This window comes from Lagopus leucura, unplaced genomic scaffold (genome assembly GCF_019238085.1).
Source record: "Lagopus leucura isolate 7727_CA_CO unplaced genomic scaffold, USGS_WTPT01 Super-Scaffold_100159, whole genome shotgun sequence".
Taxonomy (NCBI): Eukaryota; Metazoa; Chordata; class Aves; order Galliformes; family Phasianidae; genus Lagopus; species Lagopus leucura.
The window spans coordinates 24,809,389-24,820,436 of record NW_024962335.1 but is presented as its reverse complement, the minus strand read 5'-3'; the positions used below and the strand labels follow the sequence as shown (position 1 = coordinate 24,820,436).

Below are 11,048 nucleotides of genomic sequence, written 5' to 3'. Positions count from 1 at the left end.
AAAGAAAAGAAAAGAAAAGAAAAGAAAAGAAAAGAAAAGAAAAGAAAAGAAGAAAGGAAGAAAGAAGCATGAAGCTCCTGGCTGATAGAAACCATTTTCTGAATCAACATTTATAAATGAAATTTAAAGCTAAAAGCCTCGGATATTGCTTCACTGTGTAATAGCACTGAAAAGCAATGACACTCAGTGACTAATAAATAAGAACTGTCACACTGAATAACTTGGATAGCTTTTCCACAGGAGAAAAGGAACAAACAACAACGGAAAAGCAACAAATTCTGAACGTGAACAAAGGAATGTCTCTTTGCATGAAAAGCTTCAGCCCTCTTTGCTCCCAGTGTGCAAGTCATCAGAGAATCACAGAATGTCAGGGATTGGACGGGACCTCAAAAGATCAATGAGTCCAATCCCCCTGCTAAGCATTAAGTCTCAAATTTACAAACACTTGGCAACTTGTGGACTATGTCATTAGGTATTAGGCAAAGCAGCTGTTGTCCCTTCTCTTCCTCTATACTCTACTCCATAGCCCTTTGAGCCTGTTCAAAGGCTGGCTGTATGGTGGGTTGCTCCTGTGGTCAGCCAAAACCTTGATTCCCTGTGACACCAAAGGAGCAAGACAACCACCTACAAAGCTATCCTCCTAAAACAGGTGTTTAGAATGAGTAAGAGAGGTGCCTCTCTCCCTATTATTTGAAGAGGGAGCATAACTGACTGGCTCACCTTGATCACCTACCTAACTGAGAGCTGCACGTGCCCTAACTGGGATTTGAGTTGAGTGGAGCACCCAAAGAGGAAGTCAGCAGTTGGTAAGCCCTGTCCCTCAAGGTGTTATGAGTGGGATAATCTGGAAAAAAATGGGAAGTGTATGATTCCATGTGCTTGGCAAATTCTGTAAGAGCCCTAGAGTGAAAAGGACATGGATAGATCTTCCTTAAACCACAACGAATTTGTTTGTGCCTTTGCAGAGGCATTGCCCTGCTTCCTGGCAGAGCCCTGGGTGCGAGCAGCCGCACAAAGGCAGCATTCACTGGCAGCACGGAACTGCTTGAAAGGGGCCACACGGTGTCACTGCTGCTTTCACGAAGGCTTCTATGACTTTATGCTAAGGTCTGTTAGGAACACAGATTTACTGAAGAATGGAAGCAAATACAATGACGGGCAATTTAGAGTCATTTAGAAGCGCTTAGTAAGACTCTTCTCTCAAATTCATCTCGAGATCGCCTTTTTATGCTGTTGAGACAAAGCAGCATTACTTAGTACAAAATCTTTAAGGTAATGCTTCTTTAATTTATAGAGTTCCCAGTCCATCCTTATGCATTCTTTACAACCTAAGGCCACTACTAGAATGAATCTTATGTGCTATGAATAATTTCCTCTTAAACTTTGATACTGATGACGCATTTGCCCTCCTAACACTCACATAGCTTTAAGTTTAGCTACGTGACAACAGTACCTGCAGCATATGTGAAATATGACCACAGGCCAGGACTGGTGTGCCCCTTAGCACCATTTTTCACTGAGTTGCATGGAAAGGTTGTAGAAAACGACATGGCCAACCTGGCTCAAGTGACAGGTGAAAGCATCCACTGGACCAACAGAGGGCAGCCTTGCAGGGTCTGCCTCTCTATCCCTGTTTGTTCATTTGTTTGTTTGTTTGTTTGTTTATTTTCAAACCTAAAGGCATCCTTGCCACAAAAGAAAATGTTGGTGGTCTGAAGTACCCTTGCTTATGATTGCTTTAAGATCCAGCTGCTTACAGCAGGTGGCATTAAAAACTCATTAGTCACCACAGCAACACCGGCAGTGCCACGATCTCTCCCTGTATTATCACAACAGCATGCAGCTGTTCCTGCAGGAGCCTGAGAGCAAATGCTGCTTCTGGCAAGATTTACTTAAGGGCAGTCTGGGCCCCCAATCTCCCCACTCTCCTGGAGACATCTGACCAGCTGTTGAGGAAGAGAACTGCACATCACCCAGTATCTTCTAGCACTGTTTTCATTTCAGGTACTATGGTCCAGTGAGCTCCATGTGGGATTCTGCTCTAGGGAAATGGTCTGACAGATGGTGTACGATCAAGAAGCTCACTAAACCTGGTATTTAATATTTTAAAGTTTGGTTTTCGTGGGTTTTATTTTTTATTTTTATTTTTTTCTAATTCTTGGCAACCATCTCAGGCTATGTGAGGAAGGTAGAGTTGTTCAGAATGACTCAGAAAGGGACCAAAACCTCCTTTAAACATATTCTCCCTTTGGAAGGAAACAGGCTGAGGGTGATAAAGAACCTTGCAGTCCCCTGACAGCTTGAGATAGCACAAAGCAGCACCTATTGGGGACAAACATTTCCAACCTGCAGACATGAAAAATTGGCATACCTCTTCCTGGTGAGTTAGCCTGACAGCATTCTCAGGACAAAACTGAAGAGGATTCAACTAATAATGCAATCAGAGAACAGAAAGGTATTTAATGCTTAAATTGGTTGTGACTGTCTATTGATAAGCACTTATAATTTGGCCAAATCTAATTTATTTTTATTTTTTAAATCAAGATTTTCCCCTTACAATGCTTAAGATCTGGCTCATTGGTATTCAATGTTTTCATCAATACCCTGAAAATAAAAGCACAGCTGATGAGCCATGCAACTGGCACAATGATTGGTAAAGAAGAAAATGCTCAGGATAGGACTGTGATTTAAATTATTGGCCCCTCTGCTGGGCCCATTCAAACAAAACTTATTTTGGACGACCAGGTGCAATAATCTTTAGGAAAAAGGAAAAATAGCTACCCTAAGAGGAGTTTAGAAGGCACAGAATAGAAGCAAATCAACACAGACCTCCAGCACGATGCTATAGGAAATGCAATCATTGAGATGCACAAACAGAAGAGCATTGAATAGGGAGCTGATTTTGCCTCTGCAGGAGTATTCAGCAGCTGGCACTGCAATTTTAGGCACAGGTTTTCATTGGTAGAGACAGTAAAAATTAGAGAGGCAGAGTTGGGAAAAGAAGTTGCATGAGAAAATGCCTTACTGAGAGTGCCTGAAGAGTTCAGCGGATAGAATTCATCAAGAGAGAAATGTGAAGGTAAATTCTGTGTAAAGAGGAGGGGAAAAAAATAAGCTCTGAGGCTCTTCAATCAATAAGTAGAAGATGTAACAAGAATCATAAACTGGACATTAAAACTAGATAAATGCAGATCAGGAGCAAAGGATAAACCTTTGATAATAAGAATTAACCATCAGTACAACTTTCTAGGGGGAGTGGTGGTCTGCTCCCTCTCTGAATATGAGTTGGCTTTTTTGCAAAGGGGTTTTGCCAATCACAAATGGGTAACATTACCTGAGGTCTTCATTCTTTTCCGATTTGTGTACGTCTGCTAGGTAAGGAGTTGATCCATTTTTCCATGCTGTGGCAGTAAAAGTCCTTACTTGCCCCACACATAAATCCAAAATGATCCTGATAGAGGCTTATATTTTAGAATAACTTCCTATGTTCTACTGCATGTTTTGGGAAACAACACGTACGTTGGCCCTACTAGAGTATTTCCACTCAAAAATGCTGAACCTGGTACCCAAATGAGTTGGAAAAGACATTTATTCCCTCACACAGCAACAAATCAGCTGGAAAATTTCTTCCTTACAGTGAAAAAGAAAAGATGACTGATGCCGAAGGGCAATGAGCGTCCTTAAGATTTGTCTTGGGGCTCTGCTGGATGCTGTGAGTTTATGATGCTCCAGGCAAGTGACAGGATTTGTCCCAGCATACCTTGGGATCAGATATTTGAGGATGACAGGTTTCATTTGACTTCAATGGAGCTAAGACTCAATGCAGTGATAGTTTTGTTCACGTGGTTCTGTTGGTCCATTTTTAACCATCATCACAAATAGGCTTTATTCACTTCCCTTTCTCAGTTGCATCCTGTTAAGGCTTTCACGAACCAGAAAATCTTGTTCTAGGTTACTATCTGCTTTGGAGGAAATAACTATAGCCTGATTTCCCTCATAATGTGGTTTTTACAGCTGGGAAAGAGAAGTGAGACACATTTATTTCCTCTCGTGGTGTGCCTCAGTTATTTACTGCTTTCAATCAGCAGTATTTCTGCAAGGTGAGCTAAATGATGATGAATAAAAGCAAAATGATTCAATAGGGGACCTTGACTCAAGCAGTCTGGGTGCTGGAAGCACATGTCAGGGAGCTCACAGGAGGTCTCAAATGCTGTTCCCTTTCTGGCTAATCCATGTTATATATTGAACACTCCAATTCAAACTGGCAAGAGACAAGGGAGTGTGCTAGATTCAAAGCTGGTTCCAGCTGGAGGAAGGAAAGCAATGGGGGTGTAACAAGTTCCTACAGCTGAGAACCTCGACTGGGAGGGGACTGGTCAGGGCAGAGCTGCCCAGTGAAAAATACACCCAGCGGAGGTTGCAACATCTTGATCTCAGCAGCACTCCTCTCATTGCACACACACAAAATACACTCAGCAAAGAAGGCAGATCGGGCGCACAAGAAAAATGTGCTACAAGACATAGTTCTTGCCTAGATCTACATGATGCATGCAGAACTCTACTCCATGTTGGCTAAGATGTCAAAGTCTAATCTGTGGATAGCTGAGGGGGAAAGGAAGGAATTCTACGAGTCTCAATACAATTCCCTGAAAGGAGATTGTAGTGAGGTGGGGGCTGGCCTCTTCTCCTGGGTAGCAGTGATAGGATGAGAGTGAATGGCCTCAAGTTGCATCAGGGGAAGTTCGGATTGAATATTAAGAAAAAATTATTCTCAGAAAGAACAGTGATACACTGGAATAGGCTTGCCCAGGGAGGTGATGGAGTCACTGTCCTTTGAGGTGCTCGAAAACAGTGTGGATGTGGTACTGAGAGACATGGTTAGTGGGCGTGATGGGGATGAGTTGGCAGTTGAACTAGATGATTTTAGAGGTCTAACCTTAATGATTCTGTGATTCTTTGATACAGGGACAGTGCAAATACATGGAAAAATATTTCACGATATCAGAATTCACACTATCCATCTACCTTTTAAAGTGCAAAACACTCAGTGTCATAAAAGACAAGCACAGTCACAGGCCTCACTGGAGCTATGCCTTCAGCTGATGGAGGTGAGACAGAGTAATCCAACACTGTGCTTTGCACAGCAAAATTATACCTAAAGCAAGACTAAGAGCTTTCTTTGAGAAAGCAAAAACAAAACCAAGGACAACCCCTCACTCTTAACTATTAAATACTTGGATTTTCAAGTATCTGCAGGTGAAACACAGCGTTTTTTCCCCATCCTCCTGCTTCTGGCATCATTTCCACGGTCTCTTCAGAGTGCTGCTTACCTGTTATGAAGCTGATGGTGGAGCTGTCACAGCAGCTCAGCTCTGGGTCTCCCCAGGTCACCATGGTGACCCGGAAATTGTAGTACCATGCAGGCAGCAGGTTAGCTATCCTCTGCAGGGAGACAAAAGACAAATAGCAGCTCAGCAGAAAATTTACCAGAATGTGGTGTGACTTAAAAAAAAAAAAAAATGCAGCCATATCTGTAAATGCAGTGCCCAGACAAGGAGCTGTTTGACTGAGCTCTTTGACTGAGCTCTCACTTCTTACTCCAGTGGTAAATTCTGTAATTTGGTATTTGAATTCATTCAAAAATGTGTGCGGGAAGACCAAAGCTGGTTGTGGCAACTGTGCTGCTTAAGCCAGGGCACATGGACCCATGTCCACCACCATGGGGACTTCTCATTCGCCCTCTCAATGTGGGCTCTTCTTTCCTGATTAATTGGGTTTTTAAGATATATTAGAAACAATGTTTTTGACTCAGATATCATCGCTTCAAAGTACTCATTTTTTCCCCCCAATTTTTGAAGTGTGTTTCATATTGTATTATCATTTATTATAGATGAAATATAAATGAAATATAAATGAGTTATAAATGAGACATAAATTATAGATATAAATACAAATGAGATATAAATGAAATATAAAGTACAATATATTTTATATTGCAATATCGTTTGCCATATTTAAGTTAAAATTAAAATGTTTCCAATGCCAAAAACCATATTTTAATCTTTATGTTTAAATTTATACTTAAATGAAAATCATAATGATATTTTGTAATTCAAAATAAAAGCGTATTGATAATAATGAAAAATTTCAACAAATCTGAAATTGCTTATTTCACAGATCTCTGATGTTTTCAGTGGCCTTTTCTTTTTTCAGACAACACGAGGCAATCCAAATACAGCATTTTGGGCCTATTCTCTTTATGGTTTTAGAAATGGTTTTATCCATTTGACATCAAAACTTTGAAGCTGCTTGGACTTGTTCTTACAGACTTCTGTTGCAATGCTGGGAAGAGTAACACTGTTTGGATGACTTCAAAACAAGCTTCAGAGCATAAACATTTAGATGTTGTAGTGAGGGACATGGTTTAATGGGTTCTGTCAGGCATTTATTAACCACCATCGCAAATGGGCCTTATTCACTTCCCTTCTGCAGTTACGTCCTTTTAAGACTTTCACCAGCCAGAAAACTATGTTCTAAGTTACTGTCTGTTTTGGAGGGAGTAACCACGGCCTGATTTCCCTCATAAAAAGGGTTTTTACACCTGGGAATGAAAAGTGAGACATTTATTTCCTCCGATGGTGCGCCTGATTTATTTACTGTTTATTTATTTACTTGCAGTATTTCTGCAAGATGAGCTAAATGGTGAGGTATAAAAGCAAAATAAAGTATTTGTGATAGGTATGGTTGGACTGGATGATGTTGGAGGTCTTTTCCAGCCTTGGTGATTGGATGATTCCAAAATGAAGGGAGCAATTAGAGTGAAAGGGCTATTCAGTTCCAAAAGTTCTGACTAGTGAGATGCTCTTCAGGAAACAATTTTTTATCCCACTTCAGATGGCAGATTTTCCACTCCTCTGCTTCCTCAGTGGGCTTAATGCTTGTTTCAGAGACCACCAGAGATGTCAGATAATTTACTGACAATAGAGAAATCTGCAGGACACAGTGGGATTCTTGAATATGGCGAGTGAACCCAACTAAAAGTTCACCAATACATACTTGTATGCTAAATGTCACAATAGAGCAAAAAGACATTATTTCTCAAATTTACATTAACTCTTTAAAAATTATTCTTTAAGAAACATTCGCTTTGGGAGCGCATGGCAACTGTTGTACTTCCAACTGAAATTCAGACAAAGAAGTTGGAAAAGAAGCCAACTTCTTTTAGCTTTCATGAACTGAATTTGTAACAGCAGTGGGTAATATCATCTCATTTTCTAACGAACCACACAAACTCTGAAAGACACTATTATTTCTAAGATGATTTGGATCACTTAGATATTAATCTAATTGTGCCGAGTCATGACTACAAGGTATTAATTACTTCTTTGGTAAGTTATTTTTGGTTTTAATTTCCTTGGAGATTTATGTGCTAGATTTACTGTCACATACCCAATTACTGTTCAGCCGCTGTAGCTGAAACGACTACACAAATAGTATTATGCAAATGAATTACAGTAAATCACTGCAGCTCTCATAAGCAGCAAAAGTTGTTGCTGTCATTTTTGCATACTCATAACTTTCTGAGCAACTAATTTCAGCTAAAACTGTTCACTGTCTTGTGCAATGGCGAAGTCTGAATATAACCTGTTCAGCTTCTCTAGGAAGATGTGGAAAGCAAGGGGAAAATTTCATGGGATTTCTGTTAAATATTCAATCTTGCAAAGGTTTGTGTTCATGTTCTTCTAGAAAATAATTTTTGCCTAGGTGAAATCCTGCTGCACATCTTTGCAGCTTCAGAAATATGAAAGCTATTTTCACAAGAGCATCTCTGCAGCTAAGTGCTCCAGATGGCTCAACACAAGACTAGCCTGCAAGCCCCAAATCCCTATTATCAATATTAATTATGCAGATAAGGCTTTGGATTATTCTCCCTGAGGAGACACCTGAATTGGTTAAAGCCTTAACTGACAAATTGACACACAAACTGAAGCTGCCTTTGGACTTGCTGAATATGCCCATTTGTCAACAAATAGAGGCTCATCTCTTGTTTTATCATTCTACTAAAATTTTAGCATCATTCAGCTGTATTTCCCTACTTTGGGAAAGAGATGCTGCCAGCATCCTGGATGTTTTCTCTGCTTGGCCTGAAAAAATGTTCCAAGTTTAAAGGCATATATACATTTTCATAGGGGAGAAGCTGAATAAGAAAATGCCCCAAGGTGCCAGGGCCACACATGAGTGAGAAAGCAATAGTCAGAAACAGCCACATTACCACAGAGGCAGTTAGGGAGATGGTTGCTGCTATTTCATAGTAGGTTGTCCACTCAGATGTCATTGTTGATGGATTGAAGTAAAACATTTCTACAACATATTTCCTGAACACCCCAAGGAAAGGTCTGTTCCAGCTCAAAACCACAGCAGTAGGTCCCAAAGGGTACAGTGTCAGATCCTTTATTCCAGTGGGCACTATAAAACAGAGATTGTGAGTAGTAGCTTGTTGGTTTCTTTTTTTTTTTTTAATTAATTACATTAAATAGATAAATAAATTAACAAATAAAATTCAGAACAATACTTTCCAGTGACCAAGTTCTATCTGTTTCTGATTTGTTCCTGATTTTAATTCCTAATAGCTTCCTTGTCACAAGCAGTGGAATACCATTCTTTTCAGCATTTGTTCTTATCTTTCCTTTGTCAGAAATGACTGAAGGTTTCCATTTACTTTGAAAAAAATCAGGCTGTTAAGGAGATGTTTCAAGTTGTAAGCTCGAAAACAAAAGCATCAAATGCCACAACACTTTGGAAGATAAAGGCCACCAGAAAGAACAGTTTTTTTATGCCTATCCTTCCTTCCCTGGGGAACCTAAAGGTGCTGCCATGAATTGCTGTTCTTGCCTCACAGATGATGAAAACAGGAAAGAGAAGTAAAGCAATTTGAAGAATGCCACATCAGGGTCAAGTTCAGCAACCTTTACTTTCTGGAAAGAAATCACTCTTCATGACTTCAGTGAGATTACTTAAATAAGTACTTTGCTAACATTTCCAAGGGTTGCAGAGCCCCAACTCTTGCAGAATAAAGAACACTTCAGCCTATATTTGCACTTGACTGCATTTCCTTTTTATAAGTCAGTCTCCATTTCCTTCATCATTTCTGTCCATTCCATGAAGTGTTAATACTTACACAGTGAAAATGAGGCTTATGATAAATAAATACTTTTTAAGGCATATTTTAACATATCTTTGTTTCATTCATTTTTAGCCATCACTGATCACTTCACTGAACAGTTTGTTTTGCATTTCTATTATTGTAATATCAAATTCAATATCCTGTAATCAAATGAAAAATCCTACAACTGTTGTTTTACACCATAAAATGTTCTCTTCATTATAAGAGCTTTTCATTGTTTGGTTGATATAAAAACGTGGAGAAAATGAGGAAAATCATTTAATATGGGAATATATGATTTCACTTTCTCAAATGAAAATAGAACTTCACAGATTTCTTAAGTAACTACAGTGAGAAAAAAAAATTATAAATATCATTCAATTATATAGATTTTAATAAGGATGTGTGTATTTGTGTATACACATATATATAACATATTTTCTCACTTAGATTTTCTTCTTTACTGTACTATATCATGTTCTCTTTTCAAATTCTTATACAGACTCCGCTTACACAAATACATGAAGAGGTTGCCTGGAATGAAAAAACTCTCACCTTATTTATTACTCCACATATCTGCTTTCATCTACAGAATTCACTTCTTAACAGAATAACTTTTGTCTGCTTGCTTGGTTTTTTGTTTGTTTTGCTTTCTTCCCTATATCACAGAGAGGATGCAGAGAGACAAATACTGAAGATCGCTAACTTTCAGCCACCTGCTCACCTACAAGGTTGGCTATTAGTCAAAAGGAAAAGGCTGGGTGACTCAGGTTAAATATTCCTCTGCAAATGTAATTCTATAGATTGAATATCTTTCTCTTTGCCCTTTTTCATTATATTTTGTTACAGTAGTAACCTTAACAAAATAAATGGCATGGAAACTGAAAGATATTAAATCCTAAGTCACTCTTTAGTTAGGGGCTTGATGGAACCTTGAATTATAGGCATGGGGGGAAAGCTCTGCAGGTAGGTTGTGAAACCACATTCTTGAAAATGTCAATCTCATTCTTAAAGAGCCTTTTTTATCTTCAGATTTCAAAGCAGAGAACATCAAGATTCATGGTTTAACTCAAGAAAATCAAGGTTGGCATCAACCTTAGTACAAGAGGAGATAATCCAGCTCCTCACTTAGTGCCATGGCCTTCAGGCTGGAACACACTGCATAGTTCACAAGGCAAATTTGCTACAAATCCTTAACAGCAGTCTCATACCTTTCATGAGACAGTAAGAATGATTTACCTCTAGGAGGTGCCCACATCTCTCCATTAATTGCAGACTACCTGCAGCTCAGACTGGCCACACCTAAGTGAAGTGACTCCCTCCCAAAAGAACATAAACCAGGGACGCTGTTAGAGATGAACATACATGTGGCGAAAGGTGAAGACAGTTCATTGCAAAAGGCTCCATGTGTGTGAATCCACAATTGTTTTCTAGTTGAGTTTTGTAATAATCCAGTGTTTAAACATGAAATATGCATCACCCACTGATGGAGCATTCATGTTTTTCCCTCATTAATGGGCTAGACAACACAAGGAAAACAAATGCTCTCAGTAAGTGTTCATAACATTTGAAACAACCAACATGACGATTTTGCCTGTATTTCTTTTTGGGCTCTAGAATTTAATGAATATACTACTCATATTCAGGAAAAAGAAAAGAAGAAGCATTTCAAACAGTAGCTGCAGGACTTACAAATGGAAAATGTAACAGGATCAGAGGGCGGTCCAACCAATGGTCCTTTCCTTAAGTAAACCACAACCTGGTACTGGGCACCAGGAACAAGATTTTCAATGAGGCTGCTGCTTGAATTTACCTAATGAAAGAGTGCACATCAGATGTGAAGTATTTACTTGGTTGGTTAAAAGAATACTGAGACTACTTGAAC

At 39.3% G+C, this 11,048-nt stretch overlaps 1 protein-coding gene across 1 annotated transcript in view; it reads right to left on the bottom strand.

Moving 5' to 3' along the window:
- The window catches only part of PTPRO (protein tyrosine phosphatase receptor type O), a 156,330-nt gene that overhangs the window by 37,144 nt on the left and 108,138 nt on the right, over positions 1 to 11,048 (bottom strand). Inside the window, 3 exon segments of the mRNA XM_042890023.1 lie at positions 5,331 to 5,442; positions 8,273 to 8,466; positions 10,856 to 10,976. Coding sequence (XP_042745957.1) covers positions 5,331 to 5,442; positions 8,273 to 8,466; positions 10,856 to 10,976 — 427 coding nt within the window.